The sequence below is a fragment of the Mastomys coucha genome, unplaced genomic scaffold (assembly GCF_008632895.1).
Source record: "Mastomys coucha isolate ucsf_1 unplaced genomic scaffold, UCSF_Mcou_1 pScaffold22, whole genome shotgun sequence".
Taxonomy (NCBI): domain Eukaryota; kingdom Metazoa; phylum Chordata; class Mammalia; order Rodentia; family Muridae; genus Mastomys; species Mastomys coucha.
In genome coordinates, this window is record NW_022196905.1 from 43,725,953 (window position 1) to 43,743,693 (window position 17,741).

General features: G+C 40.9%; 1 protein-coding gene across 1 annotated transcript in view; it reads right to left on the bottom strand.

Moving 5' to 3' along the window:
- The window catches only part of Adgra3 (adhesion G protein-coupled receptor A3), a 97,804-nt gene that overhangs the window by 11,429 nt on the left and 68,634 nt on the right, over positions 1-17,741 (bottom strand). The window contains exons 12-16 of the mRNA XM_031342237.1: positions 16,404-16,607; positions 8,266-8,479; positions 7,849-8,057; positions 1,728-1,852; positions 496-619 (exon numbers count right to left, since the gene is read on the bottom strand). Coding sequence (XP_031198097.1) covers positions 496-619; positions 1,728-1,852; positions 7,849-8,057; positions 8,266-8,479; positions 16,404-16,607 — 876 coding nt within the window. The remainder of the gene's footprint in view (positions 1-495; positions 620-1,727; positions 1,853-7,848; positions 8,058-8,265; positions 8,480-16,403; positions 16,608-17,741) is intronic.

Below are 17,741 nucleotides of genomic sequence, written 5' to 3' on the forward strand. Positions count from 1 at the left end.
CCTTATATGGAGGAGAAGAAGGCATAACAACATTATACCTGAAGAGCAAAGGTCATACTTTAAAACAAGAGGTAAATATTTAAGTCTTTACATTTAGCAAAGCTAATGGTTTCTTAGTTTCACCCAATTCCTTTTTTTTTATCAATGTTAAGTCTTCCTTTAAAATCTATCAGGAAAATGCCATTTATTTTTCACTCAAAGTTGGGACTTTATAAACATTTAAATGAACTATTAATCACTGTAAAGGGCTTGACAGGTAACAGGCAACTGCTAAGGACAGAGACAAGTTTTTAGAGCTAGTCATTAGGCTGGGAATAAATATTCAAAACTTCCAGAACACTGCTAGATTGCTTGGTGGACAGGCATTAGGCCGGGCCGCAGGTAAAGGGAAGACTCCAGAGAAACAGGTTTTTTGTTTTACAGTTAATGAAACACAAAGTTATTTTCTAGTATCATAATTTTTTTCCACCCTAAAACCTTTCAAGTTTGACTTACTGCTTGACAGACGCTGGCATTTCTGGTCTGGGTTATTCCTCCCACAAACACCACGCAGGTCAGGAAAATATGAAAACACAAGTTCACGAGCATGTGCCAGCTCTTGAGACTGATTCGAATCAAGCTGTTGGAGAAAAGAGGAACATGAACATTCAGGCTGCGACACTGGCAGCAGGGCTCTGGAGAGCTGCTCCAGGTTAACTCCCGTGCCACCAAAGATCATAGTTATATGCTTTAAGTTTAAATAATCTTACTAACTTAATATAGACCACACACACACAATTTGACAGTCCATTTAAGCTAACACTGTCTCTTAACACTTAGCTTTATATATTAAAAAGACTTTCCCAGACCCACAGCATGCACAAAAGCTGTACACATTCTCCGTCATCAGAACATGGACAGCTGTCACTAAATGATGTTGAAGAAGCCTGAATTTGATGCTGAGCTTTGTAGAAATGCCTTTAATGTACCACTGAGTTTTCTGTCCTGCCCAAGCTGGATAGCACATATGGCTGAAATGCCCAACTCGTTTCCTCCTGGCCTTTTATAATGAAATGTTTAAATCTTTCTTTTCCTTTTTTTTAAAAATACATCAAAATCACCTTTTGTTTCCGAAGCAAATGTCAAGAAATGCCATACATGTCCGACCTAAATAGGAAAATATGCTCTAGCAGAATCTTTTGTAAGGTAAGTTTCCGGCTTAGCAAATCCTTTTAGTTTGTTACTTCTGATCAGAAAATAAAAGTTTCAATAGTTGTGTCTCCAATTACCATAAACCAAACCCTCTATGTAAATGTCATCAACTTTCTTCAAAGTGCTATCTTTAAAGAGGCAGCAACAGTGAGAAAGCTGTAAGATACAAACATGGACTGTGTCCTACCAGGAGACAGCTCTGCCGGGACCCTGTACATGACGAAACCCAACTCTGCTTTCAGCCCTCTTGCTCCTGTGCCCACCACCCCAGCCTCCAGCTCACACTCCCACTGTCTCTTCCAGGTATGACCCCGGCAAACTGGAAATGGAAAGATGTCCTCAACGGAGCACAGAAGGAATAAGAAAATTCCTCAGGGCTGAAATTAGCTGATGGCTCTTCATATCCCAGATGGCATGCAATGAAGGCTGTGGGCAGCCAACAGTAAGCATCTTTATTTTGTAAGGGTACCATCTGTATCACACGGAAGTCCTCCTCTAAGTGCACAGAGCTATGATGGCCAGATGTGCTCTCTTACCTGTGGTGGTACATGTAACTGATGATAACGCCCAAGAGACATAAGAGGAGAGTGATGGCAGTGGTATAAACCACAGGGTGCAGGAGACTGGCTGCTGGGGTGTACAACTCTGATCCAGTCAGATCCTGAGGGAACAAAGAATGGTCATGGGCTATTATAGACATTTAGCTACTGGGCATTTTTTTTGAATGTTTGACATGCTGTTGACTAAAAGCTCTGGCCCCAACTGACATCTCTGTGATCTATCTGAAGTAACGGCTTCCTACCTTACATTGTGTTAATTATTGTAGTTTTATTTGTTTGTTGTTTGTTTAAGAAAGAGTTTATTGTGGCTCACAGTTTCAGAGAAAGAAGAGTTCATCACAGCATGTGGTGCCTGCAGTAGGAATCTGTCTGATTTCATTTCCTCCATACACAGGAAACAAAGCCAGACAGGAAGTGAGATAAGGCTATAAATGCTTTACGCCTACCCCAGGGATGCATGTCCTCCATGAGAGCTCTACTGCCTAAAGGTTCTATAACCTCCACACACCATCAACAATGAACAAGAGATCACTTAAAAACTGGGGCACTGTATTTCACACAACACTCAAAACTAGTGTTGGTTGAACAGTGAAACTAAATGTGTTAGGAAAATCATACTGGGGTGTCTTGAAGAAAACAAAGATAAAAATTAATATAAAAAAGGAAAAATTTAGAAGAAGAAAAAGGCAAGTAAAAAGACATTTGTGAACTTGGGATCAGCTGGGATTCTATAAACAGGATGTAAAGATCACTGACTACCTGACTACAAAAAACCCTAGGAAGTCAAGCACAAAACATCTAAGGAATCCCGTTCACACAGGGGGCAGGAGGAGAACCCGAGAGTCTGACAAGGGCTCTGCAAAACCTACATGCACAGAGTGTGTGTATTCATAGACCATCGGGAACCCAGAAAACAAGCCAGGCACACTGGGGCTGGCCTTTGCCCTCAGCAAATTCTCTAAGAATCCACATGCAGGTTCAACATCCCAGTCACTACTGTAATAATAAGAACTACACTCTTATAACACAAGAAACAGAGTGAAATCACTCTCACCAAAGTGATGATTCCAAATACCAATGAGAACAACAAGCAACTAAGAAATGTCCTAACAACCAAGACTAAGCTGGTACCAATGATTCAGTAAGCTGTGGGGCATTAATATTGAAGTTAAGCATGGGATGGTTCACATTCCTGGCCTCTACTCATAGGAATGCACAGTCAATCAAAAGCATGCATGTGACTCATCAAGATCAGCTTCCACTCACTCACCTGATGTGCATTATCAATATAATGGACTGTTTTCAGTATTTTCACTGCATGGACGGAATTGATGTGCATGTACTGAAAAATATGAACTACTGCTTCACACAGAGAGTAATCTCCCCAATGTAATGGGGAAATGAGGGAGAGAGCAGACACACAAAGCAATACCATGGGCACCAAGCGTGGACTGTGAGCACAATCACAATTTACCTATGGCACACAGTGTTACAAAGGGGGAAGAAATGCATGGGACTTCTAAGTGCTGGAGTAGCAACCTTGACAGTTAGTGGTGGGCATGACATGGAAATAGCATTAATCCAAACTCCAGGGTATATGTACTTTGCCCAGTCTTGAAAGTTAATGAGAAAGTGAAGAGCTGGTCCCTCTGATCCTTAGTTTCATCTTGCAGAAATTTATCTTGTATGGACATCATAAAATGTGTAAAGTGAAACTGTACAAGCAAACTGCTGGAAACAGATCCAACAGAGAAAATCTAAGGCCATTAAGGCAGGGCTAGAAGACATTCCTCAGAGACGAGAGAGGGGGCAGACAGACAGTGTGTTTTTCTCTCTGTGACATGTGAGATGTAAGAGATGAAGTTCTGCAGTATAGTTAGAATAGTGATTCTGGATCACACTGCTTGGATTTTAGTCATTGTCCCAAAGCTAAACTACCTCAGTTCCAGACCTATGGACAAGAGACTATGACAACTGCCTATACCATAAAAATCACAAAGAGTGCCTGACACATGAGTGCCTACTGCAGATCAGCTACTACTGCCCCACCTCCACTGCCCCAGTGTGTCCAGTGGTAGGTACAGATGTCTTCTTAAATCACGTTCTATCTTACGTTTTGCTTTTGGGTTGTTGTTGTTGTTGTTGTTGCAGCAGGGTTCCCCTGTGTAGCCTTAGCTGTCCTAAAACTCATTCTGTAGACCAGGCTGCTCTTGACCTCACAGAGAGCCACCTTATATTTTGAAATGGGATCTCTTACTGAACTTGGAGTTCACCAATTTGAGTAGACTGGCTGGCCAGAGCATCTCACAATGGTACTCCTCCTTAATGGTATCCCCAGAGACATCTGGCTTTTCACTCCAGGTCCTCAATCTTTCACAGCAAACACTTTATCTACCAAGCCATCTCTCAATCCTGGAAGCAGGGTTTAGGACAATGTACACAACAAGCAAGCATGTATGAAAACAGGTGAAAACATGGCTGCATGTTGTCTGAACATAGAAACCTCTTCAATATGCAAGGAACTATTAGCTACAGTTATGTAAAACTTACAACTGAGGGGTTCCCACTGTGTCTTCACATACAGACATAATTAAAACAACTGATGTGGATGAGTGTGTTGTTTAAAAGTTGTTTAGGCAGAAACCTTGCTGGCATTCTGGTCAACTATGTACTAATTAGAACTGACTTGCTTTTACTCAGCAAACTCAGCATTATTAGAGGAACGAGGAAGTAGCCACTGGTTTTTACAACTAGACAATTCGAGAAATAAAGGCAAAGCCTACAGTGAGCACTTTGGCCTCACTATTATTGAATGAACAAGGTGTTAAGATCCTACATAGTGTCTACTCCTATTTGCCTCTATTGCCCAGCACTCCTTTGATTCTTCTGACCCCCACTGGGCATTTCTGATATCAATGCAGCAATTCCAACTTCTGCTGATAATCCCCCCTTGAGGTTACTGGATAGCTTCCCTCTAACTGACTGTAGGGATAAGCAGAACCAACCAGGATAACATCTATTGTAGATATAGCAGCAAAAACAGTAGTTGTATCTCATTCTTTAAAGCACATTTCCCAATTGGATCATAAGCACATGGCTTATCTTCCTAGAGACAAGGACATTTGACTTTACATAAAGACCTAAGAAGAGAACATTCAAGAAAAACAGGATTACATTTATGAGTCAATAAAAGGTTAGAAGAAACAAAGCAATAGTTTTCAATTTTAAAAAGGCATTATTTCTATCTTAACTTGATGTAAGTACTATAGGATAGGTGCAATCTTCTCTTGTAGTCCTGATGATAGACCCCAGGGTTCCATGAATGCTACATAAGCGCTCAGAGATATGCCTACAACCTAAGTCTGTATGATGAAGAAGCAACTCTAAATTTTCTACACACTCTATGGTAACTTTACAACTTTGTCAGCAATCCCAGCTGTGTTTCTAGCTTCTGCCTCTAGGTGGCAGTTACATCTCAGAAAACAAGATTCTGTGAAAATAGGGGGAAAGATCTTAGCAGTCTTCCAGCTATGAAAAACTGTGTTTCACATTTTTTAAAAGATTAAAAATCTGAAAGATAAAAGAATAGCTTATTCCTTCTAGAAAAGGATTATACTAATTTAAATAGTTTAGAAGAACAGTTAGGGAATTCAAAAATAGAAGCTTTCAACTAGTATTAGATTAAACAAAAACAAAAGTTTCACATGGTGCGGTATCATAGTGAAGCTTAAAATGCAGGATTTCTGTGTTTCCTTTATTTTGCTCAACTTCTGATCAGTATTACATACATTTCAGACAATCTTGTATTTCCTATTGTTTCTCCTTCAAATGCTACATGGCTTCCAAATATTTTACTCTCAAATGTGAATGAGGAACAATTTAAAGCCAAAACCAATCAAAATGTAGACTTGTGGAACTGACTCCACAAAGATGACTCCACTGAGACATCTACCACATAACTCTTGCTACTAGAGGTATGTGACCACTGAGGAAGAGGAGACTGGAAGGTCTTAACCTCCCAGAGGAACAGGGAATTTGCTGTGAGATCATGTCTTTTAGACATGTCAGAAGCTATAGCCATGAAGTCTCACTGACATGACTGCCCAAACATGAGCTGAACAAGGACACCAATGGACATGCTAATGTGGAAGGCTGAACTCATGAAGCTTCAACCCTACACACACTAAGGAAAGCTGAGAGCTAGAGAAACAATCTTCTCACACCAATAGGTTGTCCAATACCCAGTGGTCAGCCCCGAAAACAAACACAGTACCAGACTGAGCAGGTTGTATTTATGTATTGAGAAGCACACACACCACCAGCACCACCAGCACCACCAACAATAATAATTAAGGGACAAAGAAGTCATGAATTTAAAAGAGAGCAAGTGGGGAAAAAAAAGGAATGTAATTGTATTAAAATCTCAAAAAAGGGGGAGGGCCTAAAAAGAAATTGTCTCAAATTTTAATCATTGTCACATTATAATTATGTACCTTGTGTGTGTGTGTGTGTGTGTGTGTGTGTGTGTGTGTGTGTATGTGTGTGTGTGCGCACTCACACACGCAAGTTGAATGCCATGTGGCCTGGATAGAAGTCAGAGGGTAACTTGAAGAAGTCAGTTCTCTTCCTCCAACATATGTGGGACCTATGGATGGAACTGGGACCTTCGGCTTGGAAAAGAGCACTTCACCTACTCGGCCAGCTCACAGGCCCAGTAATGCTTTAATTCAAAGACAGTTGCAAAACAGTGAAATGTGAAATCAAAGAAACCAGACATCTCATTAGCTATGAACAATGGTTTGAAGCACAAAAGGTAAATATAAATAAATAATAGTAGTAGTAGTAGTAGTAGTAGTAGTAGTAGTAGTAGTAATAATAATAATAATAATAATAATAATAATAATAATAATAATAATAAAAATAAAGTTGGTTCTAGTGGTATGTAGTCCTCCATCCATCAAGGATTCCAAGAGTGTGCATGCTGAAGTACAGGTATGTTGGATATGGTTCAAGTGCACTGCTTACAGCTGTGTGCAAAGATTCATGGAGTCACTGCCATGACAACCCTATCACCTGTAAAATATCCATTTTCAAGCTTTATATGCCAAGGGACCAGGAAAAGCATTAAAAGACAGAAACAAGGAAAATGAAGCAAACCCTGGGGAAAACTATTATAATCCGGGCTTACCTCAAGATCATTTCTATTGGTAAATGCTATAACATTTAAAAAAAAAAACAAGTATAACAAACTATGTTTCAAGATTATCTATACAAGTATAAGTATATATAAGTAATACTATCTAGATACCAAATTCACAATTGAAATTAAATAAACAGGGAAGTCTTGGCTATTTCTGAGCAATGTCTCCATACCTGTAGTGGTCTCTCGGTGCTCTACACATACAACCAAGATGGAGCCAACATGTAACAACTGGAAAATAACTGCAAAGTAGCTACAACAGTAACTAAGGTGGGTCACTTCATCCTGATGTGCTCAGGACAGAGAAGAATGAATCAAGTATCTCAAGACTCAGGCAAGTATTTTAGGAGACCTGACTGCATGTATTAACAGAAGTTCCTTTAAGAATGGAACAACAGGCAACACCACTGGTGAATAAGACTGGTCGGTGGACTGACTGACAACCGAGTGATAATCAAATCAGTACTGTTCCATAGCCACAGAACTTACTAAAGTCACTGCCATCCATTCTCACGGTCACCTTCCACTCAAAAGGCTAGCCGTGTAGGCATGCTGTCCAACACCTTTTGATAACCGCTGTGAATCTTTCAGCAAACAAACCGCTGCACATTGAAGGAGTCAAACTGCAGAAACCCAAGCTATCTCTTCACGTTTTAAGGTCAGAGTGTAGCTGATCTGATTCCCTTATAGTTCACTGAGCATCCTCTGCAAAGTACAGCCTCATTCATTTCACTTTGTAGTAACTCAATTCCCCTTGAAATCCAGAATCACCTCTTACATAATTAAATGGAGCCAGTTATGTTAAGTTAAAAAGTAAATTCTTCGTTTGGGCTTAATTATGCATAGAGAACCATTAGAATATATAGTATTTATACACCAAGCTAACAACGGCCACACCATTAGCACAGCATAGTTGCCCAGGGAGTTGCACTGAATGGTGGTGATGTTCTCATCCGAGTAGAGTATACAGCACCCATCTGACTTCCAGCCTCCTTGTCCATTCAGCAAATCAAAGTCCCACTGCGCTGCCACTGCATCTGCTCCGTGGGCGATTCGGCGCAGAGTCACATTAACAGGGATGTGGTGGGTATCTACGGTCACACCATCTGGAGAAAATGGGAAAGAACGGAATTTCTCAAACAAACTTCATAAACAATTAAATGCCAACTTATACACTGATGGGCACTCTGCAAGATCTTTTTTCACTAGTGACTCGTTAAAACAACAAAGGACAAAAATAAGCATATTTTTAGGAAGAGCAACCAATAAAGCCACAGTGCCCAGCAACTGTCGGGTAACATCTGCCACACAAACCTATTTTTGTGAGGATCACAGGGGTCACTACTGTCCGCCGCTTGCCATCGTCTGCCAACTTTGTTGAATTTCCAGTGGCTGGAAAAAGCTTTCCATTGCGGAAGGCAATGAGTTGAAGCTTATAGAGGGAGTCATCCATTGCTCGGACTTCTCGCTTTTGTTTTGGTGAGAAAAGGGAGGAAGGAAGCTGAATAGAAGCCTCCATGATGGTGTTCTGAAAAAAACATATATGTATATATTATAAAACTCACCATACTAGTGACAGATAGTCATGAAAATGTTCAAATTATATGCTAAACATGCTTTCAAAAAGTGTTTATAAAAATTAACATTTAGAGGCAGAGGCAGAGGCAAGCGGATTTCTGAGTTCAAGGCCAGCCTGGTCTACAGAGTGAGTTCCAGGACAGCCAGGGCTACACAGAGAAACCCTGTCTCGGAAAAAACAAAAAAACAAAAAAAACCCAAAAAACAGAAAATTAAAAAAAAAAAAAAGTTAACATTTAAAACAACTGATAAGTTCAGAAACAAAACGTCTGAGCAGCACAGAACAGCATAGGTCAAAAATATAAATCAGAAAGAAACACAAGTTCTTTTTCCAAGAGTTTAAAAATAAGAGAATTGTTAATTTTCCCATGACAACATACACAGCTACAACAGACAGCATTAAGCTGATCGAGAGCTTCATTCATCAATTTTACAGTTAAAAAGAGTAAGCCGGAGGGGTGAACAGAATCAAGTTCACACAATAAAAGACTAGGATTTTACAGAGAAAACAACGCACTGCTATTTCAGCATGAGTTTCCTTGAGCTAAGAAACAGTGGTTGGGTGGTTAGAGAAACACAACAAAGAGAAGAGAAAGTGCTTGATGGCCACAGAATGTGTCCTCACTTCTTCACACTTGACCTCGGCCAAAAGGTCAAGCAGCAATATTTTCTGTGTCTACTGTGGATTTTTAGTTACACATTCAACTTTAATAAACACATTAACAAAGTTAAGCATTCATCTTTAATAAAAAATATCTATATGCTCAGGAGACAGAGATTTCAACTAACCTGAAAATATTCACTAAGGGAAGAATTTATCACGTGAAGTCATTTTCTTGGACACCAAGCCCTTTCTCCCTCCAAAGCAATCTACAGGGAACCAAAAGAATTTCCTCTCGAAAGACAAAGGTGACCATTATTTTACTTTAATAATACTTTGATTGTGAGACTTTCAGAATACTGCCCCACATTCTAAGGCACCATATAATTTGACTAGAGACTCCTGCTTACATCTATGTCCTAGCTCAGACATGGGGGCAAGAGCGTCACAGCAGGACCTCTGCTCTCCAGGTACAGCTTGCTGGGCAGAGGAGGCCCTGACAGCAATGCCCCGATATTATGCTGTCTGACAAAACTTTTGAATCCATCTATTGGACTTGCTATTTAACAAAGTAATTCTGTTTACAACAGAAGAGACAGATCAGTACAGATGGCTGGAAGCCAAGAGAAAGACTTTATACAAGTCTGAACATCATGCTTTGGTGGAAGAGTCATTCCAGTGGCTTTCTGGGTAGCTATTCCCTCTTCTGGACTCTAAATACTGTGCACACCTGTGTTACACAACCAAGGCCTGCAGCTCCAGCACATCTCTCTCTCTGCTTATTAACTAGACAGGAAGGAATCTGGGCTGCAGATAACATTATTCATTTTTTTATCTCCGATGTACGACTTCCTGTCATTTACATTTACTGAAAATAGCTCACTATTAATAAATTTAACCAAGTCAACATGGCATGCTTACTGAAAGAAAAAATTAAAAGGTTCTACTGAAGCAAATGATTGGCTTTGTAATTATTTAAGTGTTCTGCTTACAATGCAGGCACAGCAGATCCCTGGCAATAATCTGTTGGGTGTTATTTGAGATATTTACATATTACTTTTAAATTAAAGATGTCATGAAAATATGTGTCAGAATTACTGTCTAAGGAAAACCATGCAAAGACTCCCACTATTCTTACAAATATGATGGAAATCCCTCCTCTCAGAGCCATGGGGAGGAGGTACAAAGTCTGAGAGCCAGAGGGGAGGGAGGACACTTGGAGACCAAGGCCTCTAAATCAAGTGAACTCAGAGACCGAAGCAGCAAGCACTGGGCCTGCACGGGTCTGCAGCAGGACTTCTGAGTATCTATCATGGCTCTCAGCTTAGTGTTTTTATGGACTCCTGAGTGTGGGAATGAGTGCATCTCTAACTCCTCTCCTGTTTTTAGGGCTCTTTGATATGAAAATATATACATTTATTTTAAATGTATAAGAAGTTACCTAAAGATAAAAATCAAGCCATCATTCAATTAATAGTTCATAATCCTACATAATAGACATCTACACAAGCTTAAGAACTACAAAGTTCATAAAATAGTCTTACCAAAGAACTCAAAATTATTAGAAAGTAAACAGAGTTCTCTAGGAGAGTGTCAGTAATGACAAGCCAAAGTAGATTTTGTGGTTGAAGAATACATGGCAGCCTGATGTAGGCCTGGACTTTCTGGCGTACAGGAAGTCAGAGGAAAAACACCAGTGGGCGAGGACAAGAGAGCCTCTAACTCAAGCTTAGATGCCAAACTGATTATTAAATGTCAAAACTAACATTCAACATGTTGAAAAAAGGAAATGTAAATGTTTGAAATTTGGAAAAAAAAAATCTAATCTTAAGCTTGTAAAACTAATCAAAAACAATAATGAAAAAGCTCATAGCAGGAGCTACAGACCCAAGGCCTTTATATAGTCAGGGCTTCTAAACTTCCTTCAGAGCCCAATAAAGAATATTACCAAGTAATAATTACAGGTTCGATGGGATGAGAGGAGGAGCCCCGGGGTAGTGAGAAGAACTGCAGCTGCATCAATCATGTCCACAACTCATAGTAAGAATGCAAAACGCACATTTCCTGTAAGAATGAGAAATGTATGTTTCCTTCCTTTAAAAGAAGTATGCTCACCATCCACGGGAAGGCTGTAAATCTAATTTTAGAAATCATTGAGTAACACATAATTTGTTACGTTCCTCGTGGCTATACCTTTGTCTGCCTGCCTGAAGGCAGGAAACAGTTTAAGAAATTATGAATTGAAATTAATTCAACATATGTGGGTTTTAAGATTGTGTGGATTACAGCAGTGAGCAAGATATATACACATAGGAATACACAGCTAATAAATGGGAAACTTTTCTTAAGGAGCGGTGAGAAGTGCATGACTATGGCTTCTATCATCATTGTTGGAAGATGGCGGACCTTGTGCGGACGGCAGGCAAACATGTTTTGAGTGGTTCCCTCATGCTTGGGGGACAGGGTAATACTGCTCAATTTCCTTCAATTTATGTCTCACCTTCAGAACACTTCCAATGACCTCTGTGACAAAGGATGGAGGGAAATGTGGCCAGGAGGGGCGTGGAGGCTGCCGAGCTGTAGGTGCTATGATTACAACTGCTCTGGCAGTGGGAGGACAGAGGACAGGGGCCAGGAAGAAAATAATGCTGACTTAGCAATAAGCCAGAACCGCATGCTCTAACATCTGCAGTTTTGTTTCACTATACAAACAGGTAAAACATGAACACATATGAAAGGCATGTTATCATGAGCATTTCAGTATCATCCATGGCAAATTACTAAAAAAGAAGCATGATACATGTATGATACTCAAGTCTGAAAGCACATTAGATGTTAGTATCTCACGAAATAATATGGCCTTCCTCCAAAAGTAATATTCAAATTTTAGACAATATTTTTTTAACTTTTATAAAATTCTAACAGTAAAGTCAGGATGAGTTAAAAATCACTGAATTCAAAACAACAAAATACCAATTTATTTCTTCATGCAATTGTAAAAAGGTGGCATGTCCCAAGGCACTTTCTTGTCTGTAACTAGATAGTTAACCACCTCCTAAGGCACTTTCTTGTCTGTAACTAGATAGTTAACCACCTCCTAAGGCACTTTCTTGTCTGTAACTAGATAGTTAGCCACCTCCCAAGGCACTTTCTTGTCTGTAACTAGATAGTTAGCCACCTCCTAAGGCACTTTCTTGTCTGTAACTAGATAGTTAGCCACCTCCTAAGGCACTTTCTTGTCTGTAACTAGATAGTTAGCCACCTCTTGCTTCTTTACTTGCTACAGATAATGAGGGTGGGGTGCTTTCAGGATTCACTTTCAACTGATTTTCCTTGTTAAGAACATTTAACTGTTAATTTCATTCAACAGTTTTTAGAGATTAGGTTATTTTGTGTTTGGCCCTGTGTGGTCCCCAAAGACAAGATCAGGTTCTTGCTATCAAAATTCATAACTTAGACAAGAAAGTGCTACAATGTACTAAGAATAAAGCTAACCCTGAGAAAGCATTGTTGTAAATGTCAACATAGATACCTCCTTTCATCTTTTCAAAACAGTTTAAGTTTGGTACCATCTCATGAACCCCTGTCAATAGCATGGAATGGAGAGTCTGAGAGTGGGAGACCCTGGTCTCTGTATATACAACTGGGTAATAGGGAAGGAGAATACAAGGAATGCAGGCTACAGAGACCACAGTCAGATCACATGACCCTGAAGAACCAATGCACCATCAGAAGACTTGTAACTATTCCAGCAAATGAACAAAGCATGTTGGGATTAACAGGGACTAATTGTGTGAAAAAGGAAAAGAAGCAGCAGTCTGCACAGAGCCCCAGGGGAGAGAGCAACAGAGTGTCTTCCAAGCAGGGAAGAGCTTAAGCACTCGAGAAAGGGCAGGAACCAACCAAGGTTGGAAGAGTGAAGGCACTTAAGGACTGGGTGGGAAATGGTGAGGGCTTCAGCTGGGATAAAGCCCCAGGTGTCTGGGATGAGAGACATGTGGGATGTTCAAGGATAACTGGTTCTAGTCAATTATAAACAGTTGACTCTTAGTTACTCAAAACACTAGCTGACTTCTCACAGCCCTGTTGTCCACTGGCAATAGACAGTGCTCTCTCATATGAACCTTCCTAAATTGTGGTATCAACAGCAAAAGGAATCATTGGGGAAGTAAATATTACAACAGCTTTGCCTGCTGTACCTTCAGGCACCCAAAACTCTTAATGTGAAGCTGACTGAGGCCAGGTTTCGGATTCAATCTGCAGAAGCTGAACTGCCTCTCATGATCGTTGTAGCCCCTACACATAACTATGACAGCAAACAGTGGGCACTCTCTTGTAATACTGGGCAGCAGCAGCAAGCACGGGTCCTCACTGGCCATGAGGCCACAGTGTGGATGTCAAGACTCCACAGCTTGTGTGTTGTTCAGCTAGAACATACAGGATCTCAAGTATATTCCCTGTATTCTCAACAGCATTATTTTCAACCAAAAATTGTTTAATAAAGATGAGTCTATACTACAACCCAGGAAAATCAGCATGGCAAAGTATAAATCTAGCTAGAGTGACAGCATGATGCACAATAACAAACCCAAATATGCAAGAAGCAAACAAGCCAGATACCTTCTGCTATGTAAAGGCATCTTTAAAAATTTTTTTTATTTATTTATCATTTCATTCCTTTACATCTCAAATGATATCCCACTTCTCAGTTACCCCTCCACACCCGCACATCTCATCCTCTTTCTCCCTCTTCCCATTTGCCTCTATGAGGGTGCTTCCTCACCCACCCACCCACTCTTGCCCCACTGCTCCAGCATCCCCCTATGGGGATCAAACCTCCACAGGACCAAGAGCCTTCCCTTCCATTGATATCAGACAAGGCCATCCTCGGCTACATATGTATCTGGAGCCATGGATCCCTCCTGTACACTCCTTGGTTAGTGGTCTAGTCCCTCGGAGCTCTGGGTAGTCTGCGCAGCTGACATTTTTCTTTCTATGGGGTTGCAATCCCCCTTCGCTCCTCCATTCCTTCCCCCAGCTTCCCCTGAGCTCAGTCTGATGGTTGACTGCAAACAACTGCATCTTTATTGGTAAGGTTCTAGTAGAACCTCCCAGGGAACAGCCACACCAGATGCCTGTCAGCAAGTGTAAAGGTATCTTTTATACAGGTTCAACTCAGGTGCTAATGGGTGTCCATACTGAAGGAGGATGCACTGAATGACTGCATTAGTTCAAGTAATCTAGTTAGCATACTTTTGAAGCAGTTTTTAAAGAAGGAACAAAACAATTGCCCAGCCTCAATTTTTAGGGGTGAGGAAAGTCTCCTGTTAGAGTGACAAAGCTGAAGTGCATTTTCTACTACTGACATCCAACCATCTAATTCTGCATTGTGAAGAACATGTCCCTCCCAACCCTGTTTCACCATAACCAGCCACAGAATAGGAATAATGACAGAGTGCCTTGTTCTCTAGGTACAGGTTGATCTTAAAAGGATCCCAGAGTGATCATGTGATACCCTCACTTGGCTGGGAGTGTTCTGACACAGGGGCAGGCTGAGAAACTCAGGAAATGTGGGGTAACATCACTTCCGCCCCTTTCTACCAACTGTAAGCCATAAATCTCAAGCCCTCCTCAGAAACACATGCCTATCTCAAATGTGCTCTGCATGCTGCTCTCCAGGTAAATTGGACTACAAGTGGTGGGCTGTGTTATCATGTACTACCATCAGGCCAACAGTAGCAGGTCAATCTGGCCAATTTGCCTCTGAGCACAGAGTACTGAGTAAAAACATCAGAAGCTCTGGCCCACTTGAGACAGTCTCACTCAGCACACCGAGCTCTCCTTATGAAGGGCATCAGAGCATCTATCCTCTGAGTGGACACATTAGGTACCTTCCTCATATCAGAGCACCTCTGTGATCAATTATTTGGCGGCCTTCTTATAGCGAAAAGTCACAGAGAACACGACAGAGCTGAGTGAAATGCAGAGCCGTGGGTCCAGAGCGGCCTGCATTCTGTTTCCAGTGCTCTCCTTCAATGTGGTGAGGCTTATTTGCTCTGAAAGTGTGCAAATAAGCTTCTTTTTTTCATTGATCAAAAGACAATTACAAAAACCATATTTTTAAAAAATATACACTGCAAATTTTGACACATTTTTTTTAAAAATACATGTCTCATATTGACACTTCTTTTCCAAAATTTGACATACATCAAGGCTGATTTCTGTAGTCACTGTAGGCATACCCAAGAGCCGACAATAATTCTAAGGCTCATGAAAATGCTTTAATGTCTTAAAAACCAAAAGAAAACTCTTATATGAAAGAAAATATTTTGATAAACAATATTAATTCATCTGCCTTTATACCATGGCAATCAGAAAAACAGTAGGTTTTGATATGTCCAAGTGAGAGAAAGGCAGTATGAGGCAAAACGTGTGTGGCTGTGAAGTCCGCATGTTCTACCTCTGTCAGAGTCTCCTTTAAGACAACAGCACCATATTCCAAAGCTTCTCACCACACCCTTTAAAAAGACATACATGAAAAAAACAACAAAACAGAAGACCCACCGTTTGGTGGCAGTGTCAGGAAGAGATCCACTCCCCTCCCTTTTGCCAGCTGCAGTTGAGAGAGTTGGCCCTCATGAGGTCAGGACAGCAAAAGAGCTGGTCCTGGATATGGGGGTTGTAGGTGAGCTGTCCCTAAGCACATGAGTGTGGGAGAGGAGCCAGTGGGCTGACCATCTCAGATATGTCTCAGGCCCAGATCCAGGGCTTTGAATTGGCCCACCCCTACATCTACCCCATCTATAAACTGTTGGAGTACATGAAGGAGCCTATCCTACAGATCCAAAACTACAGGATCTTCATTACACAGGGCAACAACACCATATCTGAGAGGTGTCCCAGTGAGGATCCAATACTGATCCTCAATGGCAGAAGCCAGAGACCTCATACCAGACCAATGAATCATTGCAATGAACATTTGTAAGCAAAGAAGTGTGAACAAAAGGTGTACCATGGGACACACTGTGACACACTACAGCTTCCACAATAAGACTGTTTTTCCTCTGCTGGAAAGAGGTTACACGCTATGAGGGAGGAGGGTGAGTACAAGGGGAGGGAAGAGAAGTAGGACTGAGGTACATGATATGACATTCACAAAGAACCAATAAAAAGCTTAAAACACACACACTTTAGCAAGATTTCTGTGTAAAGCTAGACTGAGTATTCAAACTTAAGCAAAGATAACTTTAAATAACCGGAGAGGACAGCGCACCTTCAGGGCCAGGCTTGAGAAGGTACTGGAAACATTGCATTTGAAGCTCAGCTGCTTGTCCAGGTTCCCATCTGGGTCCCTCCGCCCATAGTCAGAAAGACCTGCGCGGTCGGAGGCAGCCACTTTCTGGAACACGGAGCAGGTCATCCCTGTGAAGCCAGCAGCCTTGATGACATAAGCTTCCAGAGCAATATTGGGTGAATACTGCAAAAGTCAACCAAACGGGAGTTATGGAAGATTTAGAATGCAGGCTGAGGGGGGTGTTCCAGGACTTCTTGAACACCACACACATACACACACACACACACCTTAAAGAAGTGAAGAAGGCTGTGAATAGGAAAGATTCTTGGAGACAGACAAGGAAGGGGCAGGTGGGAAGAGGGAGGAATGATGTGATATTTAATTATATAAAGAAATTAAAAGTAATAGTAACCTGAGAACAGGCACTATAACTCATAATAGAGCATTTGCTTAACATACGTGAGGCCATAGGTTTGAACATAGGCATTACAGAGAAAAAAAATAATAAAAATAATTTGAAAAATATCTTACAGCTAATAAACTAAAATTTGAAGTTTTTTATTCACACAATGAGCTATGAAAACAAATCTGTAGACTCTCCCACATGCGCAGAATGAATGCAGAAAGAAGAGGAGGGAATCCTGGTAACACTCAGACCACCCACACTGTCTCTTCATGTGGAGAACAAGCAGGCTCTCTGCACTGAATTCATAGAAAAAAAAAAAGAAAAAACAAAAATCTGCAGACTCATTCTAAAGCTGATTTCCCCCCCCCACCAAAAAAAGGCAAGGCAGATGCTGATCCAAATGGCAGAAAATAAACTGAGTTAAGTAGTAAATTAGGCCAGGATAATTGCCTAAAACAGATGGCACCTGCCGACCCTCCAGCTCTGAAGGAATTCAAAGGTTATCTGAACTTAGGGGATCGCTAAGATGTACAACCTATCAATCCACAAGCCACTATGTCTGTACCCTGGAGGACCCCCTGCATGTCTCCCACTAGCCAACCATGCCAGGGGAGGCACAGGAAGAGAAAAGGTGACAGTTTCACTTTCAAACCTGCCAAAGTGGCAGGATTAACTGTACATCTAAAAAAACCATGGTGACTCACCTTGTTGTCAGGATTATTATGTATGCATTAGCGTTTGCTTCACGCACTAACCCTGTGAAATCAGCATTAATTACACACACAAACTAATAATATACACTGCAAATAATTGCTGGATAATAATGCACAAAAATCCAGTAGTTTCTGAAACATCATATCCACCACAATTGTTGCATGAAACTTCCTTGGGGAAGCCCTCGTCTTCATATT